The sequence below is a fragment of the Prionailurus viverrinus genome, chromosome F2, assembly GCF_022837055.1.
Source record: "Prionailurus viverrinus isolate Anna chromosome F2, UM_Priviv_1.0, whole genome shotgun sequence".
Taxonomy (NCBI): domain Eukaryota; kingdom Metazoa; phylum Chordata; class Mammalia; order Carnivora; family Felidae; genus Prionailurus; species Prionailurus viverrinus.
This window is the reverse complement of record NC_062578.1, coordinates 82,284,205-82,303,773: the sequence shown is the minus strand read 5'-3', so window position 1 is coordinate 82,303,773 and position 19,569 is coordinate 82,284,205. Positions and strand designations below refer to the sequence as shown.

General features: G+C 57.4%; 2 protein-coding genes across 3 annotated transcripts; one reads left to right on the top strand and one right to left on the bottom strand.

The window, feature by feature from the left end:
* Nucleotides 1-500: 500 nt before the first annotated feature.
* Nucleotides 501-12,081, bottom strand: GML (glycosylphosphatidylinositol anchored molecule like). Its single transcript, XM_047842832.1, has 5 exons — nt 11,933-12,081; nt 9,388-9,470; nt 8,734-8,841; nt 7,644-7,883; nt 501-951 (listed from the first exon to the last, which is right to left on the bottom strand). Exons 2-5 carry the CDS (start codon nt 9,449-9,451, stop codon nt 656-658), a joined length of 708 nt encoding a protein of 235 aa, XP_047698788.1. The 5' UTR covers nt 9,452-9,470; nt 11,933-12,081; the 3' UTR covers nt 501-655.
* A 3-nt stretch (nt 12,082-12,084) lies between these two features.
* LY6K (lymphocyte antigen 6 family member K) lies at nt 12,085-19,267 on the top strand. 2 transcript variants are annotated; one of them, XM_047842833.1, is made up of 4 exons: nt 12,085-12,227; nt 16,946-17,041; nt 17,818-17,922; nt 18,911-19,267. In XM_047842833.1, exons 2-4 carry the CDS (start codon nt 16,966-16,968, stop codon nt 19,168-19,170), a joined length of 441 nt encoding a protein of 146 aa, XP_047698789.1. In that variant the 5' UTR covers nt 12,085-12,227; nt 16,946-16,965; the 3' UTR covers nt 19,171-19,267. The 2 variants fall into 2 exon arrangements, with proteins under 2 accessions (XP_047698789.1, XP_047698790.1); XM_047842834.1 differs by lacking the exon at nt 12,085-12,227 and adding an exon at nt 14,052-16,598.
* The last annotated feature ends 302 nt before the right edge of the window (nt 19,268-19,569 follow it).

The window sequence follows — 19,569 nt, the reverse complement described above, 5'->3', positions numbered from 1 at the left end:
CCACGTGCCACCTCTTGCCCAGCTCCCTCTCAGCTTCCATCATCCCCGCCTTAGAACTAAAGCACAGAGTCTCAGGTGGCCTCAGGTGCCTGTGGTCTGAGCATAGCTGGGACGTCTCTGAGTGAACTCGTACACTCTCCCCCATAACTGTTTGCCTTTAATTAAAATACTTAGTCTCTTGGGGTACCTGAGTGGCTCAGTTGGTTGAGCAGTTGGGCGTCTTATTTAGGCTCAGGTCGTGATCTCATGGTTCCTGAGTTTGAGCCCAGCATGGGGCTCTGTCTCCCTCTCTCTGCCCCTCCCTGCTCACATTCCCATGCATGTTCTCTCTCTCTCTCTCTCTCTCTCTCTCTGAAAAATAAACTTAAAAAAATACTCCATCTCTGCATGCTAAAGCAACAAGATGTTTTGGTCTATTTGCAAGATGATGTCTAAAGAGGAAGAAACAGATCAAATGCTAAAACCACAAACAAATCTCTAGGTAAGCAGTACCCAAGCAATAATGTTCTTTATTTCTCTCTTGAAATAAGCTGGGAAAGGGTAACTGGTCCACCTGGGGCCCTGTGGGTCAGTATCCCTGGCTCACAAGGGAGGAAAGGAGAGTGAACTTGCTCTGAGGAATGAGAGAAGAGACCAGACCCTCCCAGAGGGCTTCTCATGTCAGTGTATGGCTGACCAGGATGGAGGCAATGCTCAGGGAAAATGGTGACTCCCCCATGTGTGCCATTGCTACTACACGCTCCTCAATTATATCCTCATGTACAATATCCTTTTCAAGAGAAATAGGACCTCCTTCATTGCAATTAATACTACCACAACAACGAACAAAATAGAAACTATTAGTTTTAAAAAATTTTGATCTTGGGGCTTCATCAGGCACTTCGCTTGGATACACAAATGTGCAGTTGCTCGTACAGTTCTTGTAAACAAGTAGCTCCCGACTGTTCAAACCTTAAAAAGTAGAGATGAAAATCATTGATTTCAGGTTTTCTGCTTGCAAAAACAAAGCACAGTTCACTCAGTAACTAGTGTTTTACATCCCCAGATGTGACTACGTGGCCTAGAATTTTCACGGATAAAGAACGCCCAAGAAAGGCCACCAGAGGGTCTGTTTCCTCCATGGACAACTTCTCCTGGAGATGGTTTTCTGTCTACACGGCCATCTCATCTCTGCCTCTGGCTGTCTCTAAATAGTATCAAGGTGCCTTGGCACATGGCTGCACAGATGAAATGTCCTGTTCATTATTTGTCCTAAGAATCTCAGGGCTCTAGAAAGAGAACGGAGGCCAAAGAAATGTTTCCCTCATGTCTCACAGGATCACACAGACCCTGAAGTGAAGTGCCCCGTCCATGTGGCCCTCACCTGATTTTCTGAGACTCAGTGTGGCCCCTCTAGGACGAGCTCCCGCCTGGGACCCTCGGCCAGGTGTTCCCAGCTCCTGGCCCAACATATAAACCTCGATGCACGCTTAATGCCAACCTGCGCCCCAGCACAGACAGGGTGCTCCACCGCCAGCAGAGTCCCACAACTACTGTGATTACCTTGACTGGTGGGCTCACCCAACAGCCTTGGCCAACCACCAAGGCTGAGTCCTTAAGATGCACAAGCATGTGTAACTTGGCCATGTGAGCAAGGCGCCATCTGAGGCCTCCTTAGAGAGTCCCTGAGTTAAATTCTTCGGCGCTCACTCACCACTTCTGCTCCCTTGTGACCCCAGTCTTTACCCAATACTTTCTCCCTGGAACTTGCCACCGTTGACGTTTCCACTCATGGCTCTGAGGTCAAAGGAAGGAACTCCCAGCTAAGCTCCCGTCACTTGCTTGTCTCTATTTGCCACATGAGGGTTTCTGGAAGTCCAACGTTCTACGGAAGAGTGCACACTCATAAGCCAGCTGACAGCTGACTGGATTTCAGGAAGTGCTCATAACTATGGAACCGGCACGAGCTCCAGAAACAGAACTGGATAAAAACTACCAAATTCCCGCCTCTGTTCCTCCATCAGGCACTAAAAGCAGCCAAGGCTAAAGATAAGAAATGTCTGGATTTCCAAGCCTATGTGTTAGTTTTGTCTTTTTTGCACTTTGTGAATATGAACTCCTGTACTGTCTGTTTTGGGGTCTGGCTTCTTTTCTCTGCTTTGTGTTTGGGAAACCCATCCCTGATGTGGCCCAGCGCTGTATATGGTTTACTCTCCCCTTTGTACACTTTTCCACTGATGAACATTCCATCGTTGACTGCTGATGGGCGTTAGCATTGTTTCTGGCTGTTACCTCCCCCAAAGAGCTCTGCAGTGAATATTCTCATCCTCGTCTTGAGGTGAGCATGTGTGAGTTCTTGACATGGTGGTAAATGCTGAGTCCTTAAGATGCATACATATGGCTTTAGCAGACGCTGCTGAAGAGGTTTCCAGAGCGGGTGAACCTATTTATACTCCAAAGGATCGTGTCCACCTCAACATCTTGCCACCACACAAGTAGCTATTTGTGAATGTTTAATCATTCCTTTTGGTGTTACCATACCATAGTTCTGAGTTTCATTTCCACCAGAAACGTTCACGTTGGATGACTTTTCTTATATTTAGTACCCACTTGGATATCATTTTCTGGTAAACAGCCTCCAAGCCTTTGGCTCCAATTTCTATTGGATGATCTGCTTGTTCAAGTAGTGATTCGTAGAAGTTGTTCACTCCATATACGGAATATAAGCCCTTGGGCAGACAGTGTTTTAAAGGGCCTTCTCTTCATCTGTGGCATCTTTACACTTACCAGTATCCTCTCGGGGGCAGAAGTTATGAATTTTTATGTAATCCCAGTTACCGATTTTCCTCATCAGTGATCAGCACTATATTGTTCAGGTGTCTTAAATTCTTAATTATCTCAGGGATACATTCTTCTACATTTCCCTTCCAAAAAAATAAAGCCCACGTTTTGTTCTTTTACTATTTACATGGAGATCTAGAAAGCATCTGAAAGTGCTTCTGTTGTGTAAATCATGTGTATAAGATTTCCTGCATCCACTACTGGTGAGTGCCGACGAGTGTCTTTCCCTACAACCTTCTGGGTCAACGTTGTCAGAAAGCATGTGGCTTTTTCTGAGATCTCTTTTCTCCACTGTCGGTCTATTTTTCAATCCCAACACCAACACTAGACCATGTGCATTGACGAGATGAAAGAATATTGTGTAAGAGTGCAGGTTCTCTGTTCCTCTCTTCTTCCACGAGATTGCCTTGGACATTCCTAGCCCCCAAAGTTCCATAAACATTTGAATATTTTGAATCAACTTGCCCCCACCCCCACCCCAACACACACACACTAGCCTGGTGAGACTCTGACTGGGATTTCATGGAATCTGAGGATGAACTTGAGGAGAACAGCTGTCCTACCTCTACTGGGTTGCTCCATCCAGAAGCCTGGCTCACCCGTTGGTTTAAGTCCTTCCATTTCACCTGTTGCACAGCTTCGATATGGAAATCTTGCAGAAATCTGCTTGCATTTGTTTCCAGGTATGTGGTGGTTTTCAAATGCTATGTGTGTTTTTGCACATTTCATTTTCCACGTGTTCATTGTTGTATAAATACACCATAGGTTTTTTAATTTGATTTTTGAGTACTGACCTTGTATTTCGGGCCATTGCCCAAGGTACTGCTTATGTCCAAACTTCATCATCTTTGGTGAATAGTAGCTGCTTGCTTCCTATTTCCCAGCCACTGTGTGTATCATTTCTTCCAGTGACCTAATAATTCCTGAGCCACCCATAATTCTGCCTCGTGGAAGTGGAGGTCGTGACAAGAGGCCTCTGACCCCACTTTCACCACAAGGGAAAAGTGTTCCAGTATTTTCCTTGGGACAGAAAATGACTTCTCGTCTTCCATTTCCTCAGTTTTTTGTTTAATTTGGAAAGGATACTGGATTTCATCAGTTTTCAGCATCTGTGGCTGTGATGTTTCCCATTTTCTTTGCTAAGATGGTGAACTGAACTAGTGGGTTTCAATTGTAAGCCACACTGCAGTGTGTGTATGTGTCTGTGTGTGTGTGTCTGTGTGTTCTAAACACCTACACCCAGGCCCCTCTTGTCTCTCATCATTTGCCATCCTATGGCACATTTTCCCACACTTTATTCAGATTTCATTCTTTTCCCCTTAATGTTCTTTTCCTGTTCCAGGATGCCATGCAGGATACAACATTCCGTTGGGTGTGGTATAGCTTATCCACAGTAGGATTCTATTGGTTCAGATCTGGCTAGTACCGCTGCAGCTCTAGTCACAGGAGAGGTTTGTCTGTGGTTTCCATCCTTCCAACGTCCTTCCTAGGCTTTGTGTTAGAGTCAGACTGTCTTCATGAATGTGTTGGGGAGCAATCCTCCTCATTTATTGTCTGGAAGAGTTTGTGTACGGTAGGGTGATTTCTCCTACGAAGCTAGTGGACTTTGCCAGAGACGCAATCTCTAGTTGGTTTTCAGAAAGGATTTCCAGGTTTTCCATTTCTAGGTTTTCCAGAAAGGATTCAGGGCACTTCAGCTTTACAATCTCATTGTGGGTCAGAGCCAATTCAACTGTGTTTTTCAAGGTGTGATTCATTTCATCACGATTCTCCAATGTGTCACAGGAAGGCTATCATAGAGGCTTCTTGTTTTCTTTACAAGGGAAAGAAAAAAGTGGCCTCTGATGGATGCCCCCCCTTTGCATTTCTGATAACGAAAGTGTGAATTTTACGTTTCTGCCTTTGAGCTCCCCTACCCCATTTTACCCATACTATGAATCCCTCCAAAGAATCAACTGTTGGCTTTGTGGGGATTCTTTCTGGGTTTTTGTATTCCCATTACAAGGATTTCTGCTGTCTTCCTGACATTCCCTACCTCATGTCTTTGGGTGGATTTCCTATTCTTCTGTCTTCCTGAGTGGAAGTTGGGGCCTTGGCACACGTTCTCTCTTCTACGAGAGGCCGAGAGTGTCTATTTGCGCTCTCGACTCGGCTTTTGCTGCACTCCACTCATTTTCCCCACGTCCTAGCTTTAGAATCATGGAGTCCTTCCTCTTTCCTAAATTTCATGTGGCTTCTCTTTGGGTCTTTGGTTATTCAGAACTGCTCTGTGTGATTATAAGGAGTGGAGGTTTCCCCAGTTCTCTTTGGAGTCACGATTTCTAGTTTAAGTCCACTGTAACAGAGTAGGAACTCTGCAGAAATGCCTTCCTTTGACACGTGTAGATGCTTGCATTAGGTCCTGGAATGAACTCAGTATCACAAACGTCATTAGCGATCTTGTGAAAAACGTGTATTGGGTCATGGGTGGTTCTGCTGTCACACATCATGAGTATTCCTCCTTCGTAACCAGCATCCTTCAGACCTTCTGTAGCAGAGGTTGGCAAACAAGAGCCCACGGGGCAGTCCCAGTCCATCAGCTGTGTCTATGGGTAAAGATCTGTTGGGACATAGGAACGATCACTCTGTTTACCAACACTCCGTGGCTTCTCCTACCCCCTCACAGGCAGTGTGGGGCACTTGCCACGAGTCTAGGTGGCTTACTAAGCTAAGTGGGGTTTCTTCTGCTCCTTTAAAGAAAGACTTGGTCTACCCCAGCTGTATGACTCTGGTAAATTTGGGGTCCTTGCTCTAGCTACCTGGCAGCCATTGGCAGAGGTATGTTAATGACTGTGCCCCTACCTACATTTCCTAAGCTCTGGGGCCATTTTTCGGTGGGGCCCTTCCTACTGCATCATCGGGCGTGTGTGCACTTCGATGCTGGTGTCTTCCCGGTTCTCTCACCCTTTCATCTCCATCCAGTGCTGTTCTGCTCTTCACACAAGCAACGCCCTTGAGTTCACGTTAGCTTTGCCACAGTGCGTGCTTAAGAGCTTGGGGTCGGTATTTACGTTGTATACCATGTTCTGTATTTTATTCTCAGAGTTTTTATATTCTCATTTGAGAGCATGCCTCTATGAAGCAAAACATATGCATTTAGTTTGTTCTGAAAGTCATGGGTTCCTACTTGTATCCATTTTAATATTAGTGTCATTAGCAATCCGTTAGATCTTAAATTGCTTTTCTGATGTTCCGTGTCTTACTTCCGATAATTGTACCTTCAAAACGTTTTCAGGAAATACGAAAGCTCCCGTGCACTTGGACTCAGTCACTTCCAACGGTACCTCGTGGCCAGACAGCAGTGCAGCAGCGTGACTAGGGCACCAGCTCTCAAAGCGGTGACGGGGAACACCAGGCTTACACCACAGTCATCCCTCATATGGACACACCCACCCTTTTCCCACACAAATGCCTGGCCATTGATTCCCACAAAACGATTCCAGGGTCCGCTTCTAGAAGTTGGTCATTTCTAGGATGTCTATAAGAGGAAACATGGACAGTTACCTCTGGAGCTGGCCCTTTCTCATTCCCCGTGTTTCCCAGGACACTCATTCAGGATAACGGAGCAGTAGCTGCCCTGCTTTACTGCCGAGTAATGCCCAAGGTGGACTCACCACGGTGTCTTTACCGTTTAGGTGCTCCAGGATGTCTGGGTTGATTCGGGGATCGAGGTGCTACAAACCACTCTGGGACAAACATCCACGCATGGTTTCGCACAGGTGAAGTTTCAACTCTTCTGGGAAAAGCCCCAGAAATGCAATTCGGGGATCGACGGTAGCTGCATGTTGTGTTTTCAAGAAACCGGACCGCATTCCCCATAATTTGTGGTCCCATTTTTCACTGTCACTGGCCACATACGAAAATCTGGTTTCTTTACCATCCCGGCCAGCCTTTGGTGTGGCCACTGTTTTTGACTTCGGTCACTCTGATTAGAGACACCTAATTGTGTTTTCAATTTTAATTTCCCTAATGACCAAAGATGTCGACCATCTCTTAGAGGCTTATCTGCTTATTGGTGCCGGCAGTCTAAAACCAGGTCTATCTGACACTGAGGCGGGGCGGGGCCGGGGGGACGAGAACAGTTGGGAGGAAAATATGGACGCCATGCTTCTCTGCCCCCGCCCCCCGTCTCGGCCCACACACAGGAGACTCTCGTGCAGATGTCTGAGGTGTTCACCCACACACCTGTCGCCTGTGCAAGCCAGCGGCCACCCAAGTGCTACCGTCTCAGGAACAGTTCGTGGACAACGGGGCTGATGGGGTGGACGTGAAGCAGGATGAAGTGTGGAGATGCTGGATGGGGTCCCCTGGCGTCCATCACCACAGAACCATCACGACCTTCGAGACCAACCGTCTGCTTCACCTCAGCCCTGCAGACCTCATGCGGGCTCTCCCTGGGCCAAGTATAGCCCAGAGCCACACAGGGCGAGAGGCTGGGAAACAGAGCCCAACGCCCCCTTCAGAAGCAGCCTTCCCAGAGCGGCAACTCGCCACCCACCGGGGTCTCCCAGAGGGGCAGCAGCGGAGCTCTGAAGGTGGCTTCTGTTCCTCCTGTGGCGCAAGTGCCTGAGGAGCTTTGACTGCCAAGGCACCCACCTCAAGGACGGCTCTCTGGGGGAAACACCACCAGCCGCTGGACTAGATACAGAGCCCACACCGCCGCACCGCTACCGCCCGAGGCTCCTTCGTTCCAGGGCTCTTGGTGGGGCTCCAGAACTGATCACGGGTCTCTGATTTCTCTTCTTCTCGCGTTTTAGAGTCCTGCCCTCGTGTTGTAAACTCACCAATGAACATGGGCCCGGGAAACCCCAGATGTCCCCCTTGAGCCCAGAAAAGGCACACTCCCAGCCCGTGCATCTCTCGTCCCACCACGACTTGGCCGTGTGCCTTGGAAGCTCCAGGACTCGTGAGCCACAGCCCTGTGGGTTCCCAGTTCCTGACGGCCGCGCCGAGGGCGTCCTCAGTCATCACAAGAACCACGAGGGCCAGTCCCACCATATCGTTGCACGTCGATAGGCCGAGACCTGCACACAACAGGTGCCTGCTGCAGGAACCCGGGACAGATTCCAGCTCCTTCCTGAGTTCCAAAGCCCCAGATGCCCACAGGGTAGGCCAGCTGGTACCACCGAGAGGAGGCAGAAAGAAGACCGTGTTGCAGGGGGCTTGGAACACAGAATGGCACGTTAAGGTGCAAAGAGACACTGGGGAAGGCCAGGGGCCAGAGGACAGGCCCCCGGCAGGGCCCCACACGGGGCCACTGCCTCCCTGCCAGGCCCTGCACTGGCTGCAGCCTCCCAGGCTCATCGAATGGTCACTGGCCTCTGGCCGACCCTGTGCTTCAGCTTAGGGCCCTGGCGAGCGGGACGCCTTTCTCAGGGCACCTGAGCCTCTGAGTAAGAGCCAAGAGCACCCTGAAAAATCACGCTCTGCCCTGAGCCCACACTTGGCCTTGCCCACCGTGTGCAGTAGCCCTTGCCCTGAGAAGTCCGCAGGATGCCCGCTTTTCGGGCCTACTTAGCTGGAAGCCCTCCCCCCACCAGCCTGAATCAAATGGGCAACGAGGGACCGCCCGGGCCACTCGGGGGCACCAGCACCGCCACCAAGGACGGACACGGAGCGGAGGCCTAGGGTCTGGCAACCCCCCATGGTGCACGTGGACCCTGACAGCCCCACCTTGCGGGGTGCCTGGCTCTCCAGGATGGTGCACACCGGCCTCTCCTGGGGCTGAGCCTAGAGGCTGGGGTGCCTCTAGGCAAAGAGCAGGCCAAGGGCCACGGGGCTGGGTCCAAGACAGAGCAGATCAGACAGCTCCCTGAAAGTGCTCAGGTGGGGTGCCTAATTCACAACGCGCAAGGAAGACAAACAGGTACTTACGAACAGAGATGGTCACACAGCGCCTGAGGTGTTTAGGACACAATGTCATACTTGTACAAAAGAAGTTGTTGATGGTCCAACAATCGTAACATTTCAGATTATAGGTCCCTGAGGAAACAGTAAGCAGCATCTGGCTCCAGCGCCCCGGGCACCGTCCACCGTTACACTTGGCTGTGCCCTCCCCCTGCCTTGAAGGACTTCTGGAGGCCTCCACCGCCCGGCCCTCGACGGGCTCCGCTCTGGCCAGGGTAGCTTCCGGGCAGAGACCGGGTACACGCGGGAGTTGTTCCTGTTCCCAGAGACAGACGCCGGCGAGCACCGCCAGGGAGCCAGCTGAGGGGACCCTCTGCCCCGCAGATGACGGTCCCTGTGCCCAAGAGAGCCTGGCAGTCAGAAAAGGCCAGCGCCCTCCCAGACTTCCCTGGACTCTCCAACGCCGTCCTGCCCAGGTGAGGGAGGGCCGAGCTAGAAACGCCCTCCCGACCCTCACCTAGCTCGGGGACCCTTCCAAACCCACCCTGTGCCCACCAACTGCACTGACATCGGGGGTCCCGGCGGCCTAAGGTGACAGAATCCCACCCAGACCCTTTCTCTGACCCTGGATAACACTAAAGTCTTATCACCGGAAAGACAGGGAGAGGAATCAATACTTAGAATATCCTCCCAGCATGACCTGAGGCAACCAGATGACAAGGAGAAAGGCCCAGAGGAGCATCATCTCCTGCAGGAACTTGAACCTATAGGTGAGGAGACCGGGGCACACGTCAGCAGCCTGCACGTCACAGAGGCCACCTCACAGGATGCGTGTCTGCAGGACCCACGTGAGCAGGGTGTGGGGATCCCGGAGGGAGGCTTTGGGGTCCACCAGTGTCCACCAGCCCCTCCCAGCTCCTATCCCCACCCCAACGTCCCCTGCACCTCCCCTCCCTCGCTCCTCTCCCCTCCTGCACTTCCCCTCACCTCCCCTCCTGGCTCCTCTCCCCACCCGCTCCTCCCCTGCACCTCCCCTCCAGGCTCCTCTCCCCACCGGCTCCTCCCCTGCACCTCCCCTGGACCTCCCCTCAAAGTTCCTCTCCCCACCCACACCTCCCCTGCACCTCCCCTGGACCTCCCCTCACAGTTCCTCTCCCCACCCACACCTCCCCTGCACCTCCCCTGGACCTCCCCTCAAAGTTCCTCTCCCCACCCACACCTCCCCTGCACCTCTCCTCCTGGCTTCTCTCTCCACCCACACCTCCCCTGCACCTCCCCTCCTGGCTCCTCTCCCCACCCACACCTCCCCTGCACCTCCCCTCCTGGCTCCTCTCCCCACCCGCACCTCCCCTGCATCTCCCCTCCTGGCTCCTCTCCCCACCCGCTCCTCCCCTGCACCTCCCTTCCAGGGTCCTCTCCCCACCCGCTCCTCCCCTGCACCTCCCCTCCTGGCTCTCTCCCCACCCGCTCCTCCCCTGCACCTCTCCTCCTGGCTCTCTCCCCACCCGCTCCTCCCCTGCACCTCCCTTCCAGGGTCCTCTCCCCACCCGCTCCTCCCCTGCACCTCCCTTCCAGGGTCCTCTCCCCACCCGCACCTCCCCTGCACCTCCCCTCCTGGCTCCTCTCCCCACCCGCACCTCCCTGCCCAGCAGGTCCCAGGCTCCCCCACCGGGCTCTACAGGCAGCAGGCAGGCCTTTCCACACACCCCTCAGGCCTCCTCTTGCACGAAGTCACCTGGGCCTGCCTCCGCTGGGAGCTCAGCCGAGGTCCCCATGCCCCCCCCAACAATGCTTGTCCTGAGGTACTCACTGACCCCGACCTCAAGAGCAGCTGGGGAAAAGTGCCGGGACACCGTCCACGCAGATGTTTCCCTGCGGAAACATCCTACAGGCGATGGACAAATGCGGGGCGGCACGCGGTGACCACCCTGCTCCCTTGGAGGCCGGCAGCCTGACTTGCGCGGTGGCCACAGTGTGCGCCAGAACGTTCCGCTGCCCCCCACCCCGCACCCCACCCCTCCCGCGGAATCGGGTGGCCCTGAAGCGCAGGCGGGGGAGGGCCCGGGGGTCCCCACACCTGAGCCCTGACCCTGGCCCTTGCTCCAGGACCCGCCCGGCACCTGGCAGTGCCCGCTTCGCCCAGCGTTCCCGCGGGGACCCATCTGCACCCCCAAGTCTGCGAGCCCGGGATCCTGACGGAAAACTGCTTCCCACCCCCCGCCCCCCACACACACACCTGGGCGGGAGCACCTGCCGGAAGAGGACGCCTGTCCTGGGGAGCACCTGCCTGGGGGGGAGGGTGTTTCCTGTCTGAGGGGGTTGGCCACTTGTAAGGGGAGAGTGGCCGCGCGTGGGGGGAGGAGCCAACGGCCTGAGGGGGGACGCCTGTCTGGGGAGCACCTGCCTGGGGGGGTACACCTCTCTGGGGGAGTACCTGCCTGAGTGGGGACGCCTGTCTGGGGGGGGTTCACCTCTCTGGGGGAGTACCTGCGTGAGGGGGGACGCCTGTCTGGGGAGCACCTGCCTGGGGGGGTACACCTCTCTGGGGGAGTACCTGCCTGAGGGGGGACGCCTGTCTGGGGGGGGTTCACCTCTCTGGGGGAGTACCTGCCTGAGGGGGGACGCCTGTCTGGGGGGGGTTCACCTCTCTGGGGGAGTACCTGCGTGAGGGGGACGCCTGTCTGGGGGGGGTTCACCTCTCTGGGGGAGTCCCTGCCTGAGGGGGGACGCCTGTCTGGGGGGGGTTCACCTCTCTGGGGGAGTACCTGCGTGAGGGGGACGCCTGTCTGGGGGGGGTTCACCTCTCTGGGGGAGTCCCTGCCTGAGGGGGGACGCCTGTCTGGGGAGCACCTGCCTGGGGGGAGGGGGTTCACCTCTCTGGGGGAGTACCTGCTTGAGGGGGGACGCCTGTCTGGGGAGCACCTGCCTGGGGGGTGGTTCACCTCTCTGGGGGAGTCCCTGCCTGAGGGGGGACGCCTGTCTGGGGGAGCGCCTGACTGGGGCTTGGGGTGGCGCCCGTGTGGGCGGGGCCGCCTCACCCGCCGTGTCCCCACCCCGCGAGGACCCGGGCAGCCCAGCCGCCCCCCGCTGAGGGCCCGGGACAGGCGCCCACGGTGCCCCCCGCCCCCCACCGCCCTTTCGAACGCCGCCCCGCAGGCCCCCTGCGCCCTCCGTCCCCACGCGTCCCCACGCGTCCCCACGCGTCCCCACAGAGACCGCAGAGAACCTTCTGGAACCCTGGACGGCGAGGCCTCCAAGCGGCGGGCACAGCAGGGTGAGCGCGAAGACTCTCCGGGCCGCAGCCCACAGCCCGGGCGCGTCCGCAAGGGAGGGGCCTCCGTCGCTGCGCGCGCGACTCCCGGCAGGCCCCGCGCCCACGCATGCGCACGCGCACACTCGGGTTCCACAAGGTTCCACGAGCCTTGAAGGCCCCCCTCTCAGAGAGTCCGGCGGCGCCAGAGGTTCCGGAAGGTTCGGGGCTCACCTCACAGGCGGGCAGCGTGGAAGTTAATCGGCAGAAGGTTGGACGCCTGGGGGGGCCTGGAAGGTTCCAGAAGGCCTGGCTAGTCTCAGTAGGGTGAAGGGGGGGGGGCGACATGGGGTCCAGGAGGTTCGGGGCGTGGCCCAGGGCTGGCGTGGGGGGTGCTTGCAACGGCGCTGCCCCTGCCGCTGCCCGGGGGTCCCTGGGCCCCCGGAGTCCCCGCCCCGCCCGCCCCGCCTGGACCTCTTCTCCGCGCAGTTTCTGCGCTTTCCTCCTCCAGGCCCTTTGTGCGGGGCCCAGTTTGACGTCGTGTGTTCAGTTTCCAGAAGGAAAAGCGGGTCCTTGACTGCGACCCTCAGCCTCCTGGAACCTTCTCTGACCTCCGCCCGCAGAGCGTGCGCTTCCTTGCCGGCGCCGGGGCCGGTCCCGTCGGGCTTCGCTTGGTCCCTCGTCCCTCGCGTGGCTGTCCCTCGCGTGGCTTTTCCGCGGGGACCGGTGGGGGCGGGGTCCCGGTCGGAAGAGCCTTCTTACTCCGCAAGGCCACCGTTTCCTGCCTGTCCTTCTGGGCCTCCCTGCTGGTGCCGCTGTGCTCTGGAAAGGTCTCTGGCTGGGTCCCGCCGGTTCCAGGGACGGAAATCTCCCCGCCTCCCCGCCAGACCCTGCAGCTGGAGCGGGCCCTGCCAGGTGCCTGGGGGGCCTGCCTGGAGGAGAGGGCCAGGGTCTGCGTTCAGGGCCGCCGAGGGGGCGGGGTGGCGGAGGGGCACGTTTGCCCATCACCTGTAGGAGCAGGAAACGTCCCAGCACTTTTCCCAAGCTGCTCTTGAGGTCGGGGTCAGCGAGTACATCAGGACAAGCATTGTCCTGCGGGGGTGGGGGGATGGGTGGGGTGGAGGGGGTTCGACGAGGGGAACTCCGCTGAGCTCCAGGTGGATGACTTCCTGCAAGAGGAGGGCTGAGGGGTGTGTGGAAAGGCCTGCCTGCTGCTGGCAGTGCCCTGTGGGGGAGCCTGGTAGCTGCTGTGCGGGGGAGGTGTGGGTGGGGAGAGGAGCCAGGACGGGAGGTGCAGGGGAGGAGCGGGTGGGGAGAGGAGCCAGGAGGGGAGGTGCAGGGGAGGTGCGGGTGGGGAGAGGAGCCTGGAGGGGAGGTGCAGGGGAGGTGCGGGTGGGTGAGGAGCCAGGACGGGAGGTGCAGGGGAGGAGCGGGTGGGGAGAGGAGCCAGGAGGGGAGGTGCAGGGGAGGTGCGGGTGGGGAGAGGAGCCTGGAGGGGAGGTGCAGGGGAGGCTTAGGTGGGGAGAGGAGCCAGGAGGGGAGGTGCAGGGGAGGTGCGGGTGGGTGAGGAGCCAGGAGGGGAGGTGCAGGGGAGGAGCGGGTGGGGAGAGGAGCCAGGAAGGGAGGTGCAGGGGAGGTGCGGGTGGGGAGAGGAGCCAGGAGGGGAGGTGCAGGGGAGGTGTGGGTGGGGAGAGGAGCCAGGAGGGGAGGTGCAGGGGAGGTGCGGGTGGGGAGAGGAGCCAGGAGGGGAGGTGCAGGGGAGGTGCGGGTGGGGAGAGGAGCCAGGACGGGAGGTGCAGGGGAGGAGCGGGTGGGGAGAGGAGCCAGGACGGGAGGTGCAGGGGAGGTGCGGGTGGGGAGAGGAGCCTGGAGGGGAGGTGCAGGGGAGGCTTAGGTGGGGAGAGGAGCCAGGAGGGGAGGTGCAGGGGAGGCTTAGGTGGGTAGAGGAGTCAGGAGGGGAGGTGCAGGGGAGGTGCGGGTGGGGAGAGGAGCCAGGACGGGAGGTGCAGGGGAGGCTTAGGTGGGTAGAGGAGTCAGGAGGGGCGGTGCAGGTGGGGAGGGGGGCGGTGGGGCCTGTGCAGGGGGCTGCTGGATGCTGACCCTCCGGGAGCTGCCTTGCACTCTGCTGATGCGCACCGAGCCTCTGTGCTCAGTGCATGTGGCGGAAAAGGTGTGGACGTACAGAAATCGCAGGTAAATGTGTCAAGAGAGCTTCCTCGCAGTTTGGTTTTTTTTTTTAGCGTGTGTTTTAGTTTTCATTTACTGCGATGTTTGAAAGGTGATAGGATTTCCCCTCCAAACATATTGCTATATTTTATCGTGGACTCAACACCGGAAGAGAGATGAAGTGAGCAGTGGACACACTGTGTGGTGGGTGTCGCGGGCGTTAAGAAACTACAGTCTGCTGTGCTTCGAAGGGGAGCTCCTCTAGCTACCGGGTTCTAGGTTGGCAGACGTCGTCTTCCGACACCTGAAATGCTTTTTACGGGCTTTTGCTTGGGTGGTTCGATGTGAAGTGCACGGAAGGCCCTCTTCTTGTTTCTTGGCACGTCACGTGTGTTGTTTCTTCCTCCGGGTTCCGGAAAGCTTTCTCTGTGATTTTCTGTGCTTTGAACACGCCTCGGTAGAGGTGGTTTTGTGTGTGTGTATTTGTTTGTTTCGGGGGTTGTGCCCGTCCTGTTCTCTAAGCTTCCCGAGTCTCCACAGCGATGTCTGTCGGGACCGCTGGAAAGCCCTTAGCCAGTATGGTTTCAGGGATGCTTCCGTGCCATCCCTCCTCCTCCTTTTGGTCTTTCGGGGAGCTGGGTGTTACCGAAAAGAAGCTCGTGCCACGGTTCTTGGACATTCTGTTCTGTTTTCTTGTTGTGTTTGTCTTGGCGTTTCAGGCAAGGAGAGTTCTACCGACCCGTCTTCAAGCTCGCGGAGTCTTTCTGCAGCTGTGTCGAGGGCAGTGGTGACCCACCCGACACATTCCTCATTTTCATCAAAAAAGACGTGGTTTTTGAGTTTGAGCCCCGCGTCGGGCTCTGTGCTGACGCCTCAGAGCCTGGAGCCTGTTTCGGATTCTGTGTCTCCCTCTCTCTGACCCTCCCCCCTTCATGCTCTGTCTCTCTCTGTCTCAAAAATAAGTAAACATTAAAAAATTTTTTTTTTAAAAGACGTGGTTTTGCTTCCTAGCATTCCCATGTGACGCTCAGAGTTTTCCTTCCTAAGCTCACGTTGCGTATCTGTTCTCACGTGTGGTCTGCCTTCTCCACCGGCGCTCTTAGTGTCCTGGTCCTGTCATTTCACATCCCCTCTCTGACGAAGGTGACTTGTCCGTCACCTGTGTCACATCCTCGTGCTGGCTTTTCCTCTGCGGATGGTTTATCTTGGCTCCGGGCATGCCTTGTGTGTCCGGCTGCCAGTTGGTCGTGTATTGTGGGTTGAGAGGAAGCGCGGTAAGTAGGCCCTGAGCGCGAGCACTCACGTTACGGGGCCCCGGGGCCTGGACTCTGTGCCCAGTTTGCCGTAGCTGTCGTCGCCTTAGGTCGTACACTCTCGGTGTCCTTGTTTTCGTCTCCCGCTTTAGCTTCGAATCTTTCTCACGCGTTGCTCCTTGGAGGGAGGGCGTGTTGTGTGGCACTGTCGGCTGTTACCCACTCAGAGAAAGAAAGGGCTCGGAGACGAAGTGCTGGGGGCTGGATGGAGACCCTTGTGCGCTCGGGAGACCGCCCCCCCCCCCCCCCCAGCCCGGGGACGGCTCTTCCTGCTCTGGCACTCAGCCTCCAGCCCTCTGTCAAAATCACAGTGAAGGGCTCCCACCGGCTCGTGGTTCCCGCAGCTTCTGCTCCAGGTGAGCATATTTAGGGTTGCCTCGCGGGGCACCCCTGGCTCGCCAGACTTGGGAGCGCCAGTTCTGTGACCTCAGTGCTCTGACGGGCGCAAGACGTGTTGTTGATTTTCGGTGTGGCCAGTGTTTGCTTTGGGGAATGATGGTTCTTTATCTATAGGACTGGATACTTCTGCTCTCCTCTGTCTGATCTGATGAGGCAGAAATGACGCAACTAAAACCGGGCCACGAAGGGAGAGGACAGGAGCACGGGCTCACTGCGTCGGAAGCGGTCCGTTGTGAAGCAGGGTGATGGGTGGGAAGGATGGGGTGCCGTTGAAAAGTGACAACCCGGGGAGCAAATATTACACGACAAAACTTGGAGAAAGAAAGTTGAAAGTTGTTTCAAGAGATGTAAGTATAGGGGCGCCAGGGTGGCTCAGTGGGTTAAGCATCCGACTTCGGCTCGGGTCGTGATCTCACGGTTTGTGAGTTCGGGCCCCACGTCAGACTCTGTGCTGACAGCCCGGAGCCTGGAGCCTGCTTCGGAATCTGCGTCTCCCTCTCTCTCTGCTCTTCCCCGCTCGTGCCCTGTCTCGCTCTCTCTCCATCAAAGATAAATAAACGTTAAAGAAAAGAGAGAGATGTAAGGATGAAGGTAAAACTCAAACAAACATACAAAATGGGGCCACCGAGAGAAACCTTAAAAAGAAGCGCGGACGCGTCACGTAAAGAAACGACCAACTGCGTGTATAACGATCGACATACCTAATAATCGTCGCGCAGAGAGCGTCTCGGAGGGCGTTGAAGCCGAACACACCAGTCCCTTCAGTGAGCGTCCATGGCTGCAGTTACTTCTCATCTGCTGGGAAGGCCTAGAGGGCCACCCCTGGCCTGTTTTGCTGTCAAGGGTGGGGTGGGGCCCGCGCAGGGTGGGTTCAGGAGACCGTCCTGGAGGGCTGGGGTGGGAGCAAAGGGTGACGGTGCAGAACTGGGATCTGGTGGGCGTGTATGCTTGGGCCTAAACTGGGTCACAGGACTAGGGAATGGCCAGTAGGCGTCCACACTCTTCAAGGGAGCGCCCTGCCTTCCCTGGGCCCACGGGGTGGCCTCCCAGGCGGCCAGGTCTGACCCCGGAGCCACAGAGCTGACCGCGTGGCCTCACTCCCCGTGTCCAGGGCCAGGCACCACGGAAACGATGATTCTCTTCGCTTTGCTCCTGGTCACGGGCCTGCCGCGGGTGGAGACAAACGTCACCGTGTCTGGAAAACAAGGTAAGTCTGGGCCCCTCAACCCCCTGGGCTGGGAGAAGGAAGCGGGCCAGAATGCCTCTGCAGACACGGGGTGGCCACCCATGTCTGGACCCCGCGGGGGCCCCAGGGCGGTGGCAGGCACGGGGGTCAGGGAGCGAGAGAGCGTCAGGAGGGCAGCCTGTGGATTTGGACACCCGATGGGGGAGCCTCTTGATTTGGGGCTCCCCTGTCGAGGGCCGGCAGGAGTGGCCGGAATCCTGGCTTACTCCCCAGCACCGTGCTGTCCCCTCGGTGTCCCTGCCTTCCTGGGAGACATCAGGTTGGGCGCCACGCGTGGCCCGGCCCTCACAGGACCGACCATCCAGGGCTGTGTCAGAGAACTGGAGCAGCCGCAGAAGGGTGACCGGCTTGTCCCCAGGGAGCGGGGAGCGAGTCCTGCCCTAATGCAGACCAGGCAGCGGGCCACACCCAGGGGAGGGGATGCAGGGCCTGGGGCGGAGGAGGGAGGAGTGGGGAAGGTGAGTGGGAAGGGCCCTGGAAGGCAGATTGCAAATCTTTTGAGCCATTGAACTTGAGGTGCTGTGTGTGCGCGCGCGCGCGCGCGCGCGCGCGCGTGTGTGTGTGTGTGCGTGTGTGTGTGAGAGAGGTAGGGTGAGGGCAGCCCAGGGGAGAATACAAGGACTCGGGACCCGTGGCTTTGTGCTCCCTGGAGGAGGGAGAGATGGGGGAAGGGGCGGTGCTCCTCCGATAGGCCTGGAGAGCGGTGGTATTTCACTCTGGTTTTCTTCCCGTTTCAGCTGCAACCCTGAAGTGTCACGTCTGCGAGATAGAGAATAGTTTCGGTTGCACAAATCCATCAAACTGTCCTAGGGATTTTCACTTTTGTATTTCCGTTGCCGTGAGTGAGTATCTCCGTGCATCCCGGGTTCACAGGAAAGTCGGTCAATCCTTTCAGCAGTTGGGGTCTGTCTGGGTTTTCTCAACAGAGTAACTAAGGTAATCACGTTCGTTCAAGAGAAACGGAGGATAGTCCCGAGACGTCAGAACACAGGCAGGTGACAGGCCAGCTTGTGTGAGAGCGGTGCCGACGGAGGGCGGGGCGCCAGGACTGGACGCGATGGAATATTGGGGTGCGGGAAGAAAAGACTAGGCTTATCTGTATTCGTTTTAAATGAACGACGAAAGCCTTCATTTCAACCGCCCCACGGAGAAGTGCTGTTACAAGAGGTGTACGTAATGAGGGGCGGGGCTTACGCTATGTTCTGGAAGGAGTGTTGTGTGCTTTAAGAAGGGTGGAGACCACCTCTCTGTCTCGCGTCTGTCACCCGGGAGCTCCAGGCCGCATGAAGCCCCCGAAGGGGAGTGCGGAGGCCCAGCAGCGCCCAGCGCTGGGAGGCAGAGTGTCACCCCTACCGGCGGGTCCGCATTCCCGGAAACACGCGGGGTGCCGAGGGGGTGCTTGGGACCCGCGCCAGCCCCGCGTGAACGTCATCACCTCGTAGGGAAAAGCGATTGTCGCCGTGAACCACAGATGAGGCGAAGCCAGCAGCGTGACCCCGCGGCCGGGGCGGAGCCGGGCCGTGTACAGCAGGCTCACGGTGACAGCGCCGGCCCAAGGAGAGGCCGGCGCTGAGCCCCGGGCAGCGGCCAGGATGGGCAAGAGCCCCTTGCTCCCCTGCCTGTCCCGTGGTTACAAAGTCCGTGAACACAAAGGCCCGACCCCGTCCTGGGCGGTGGCTCCCGATCGCCCTGTAGACGAGGGGCCTCTTCGACAGTGGCCTCTGAGCGGGGGCACCGGAAGGTCGGGATGGGACGGGCACAGGCCCGAAGCGCTTTGGTGTCGCTGCTCTCAGTTCACGTGGTGCCTTTCTCTTCTTCACTTCCTGTCAGGACTCTATCCGCGTTTCTTCTATGTTTCGAAGCAGTGCTCCAGGAATTGTCCAGTAAGTGCTCCGTTTGCTCCGGGACTCAAGTCCTTTGTCCTCGTCGAGCCTATGCCCTTCCTGTACGCGCACTGCTGTTCGGAGTTCTTGTGCAATACGCAGGAGCCGAACATCCGCGAGCCGGAATTCAGAGAAGGCGGACGAGCAAGCCGCCTGAGGAGCAGCGGGGCCTGGCTGGCCGCCTTCCTGACTCTGTCCTCTGTGTGAGGGGCCTCGGGCGGTGCCTTGGGAGCGCGGCACCGATGACCCGGACTCTCCGCAGGTGCTGGGAACCGCAGCATTAAACCTGTTTTCCGCTGGTTAACGCGTGGTCTGCCTCTCGAGGGGCCGGAGAACAGGTGGGGGGGACCAAATCCTGTCGGCCCAGCCCGATGCTCCCTTTCGAGCAAGTCCGGCCCTGGCGGGGGGGAGGCCTCGAGTACTAGTGTTCGTCTCTTAACGCAAGCCTTGTAACTGTTCGTGGCCGACGCTCTCTCCTTCTGTCCGTCTCCGAGGGTTTCAGCACTGCTGGGGGGCCTGAGGGTCACCCGGCAAGGGAAGCCCTCGGAGGCTCCCGGCCTTTGCAGGATCAGGGTCGGTGGGAAGACAGGATGCAGTGGGCGGGAG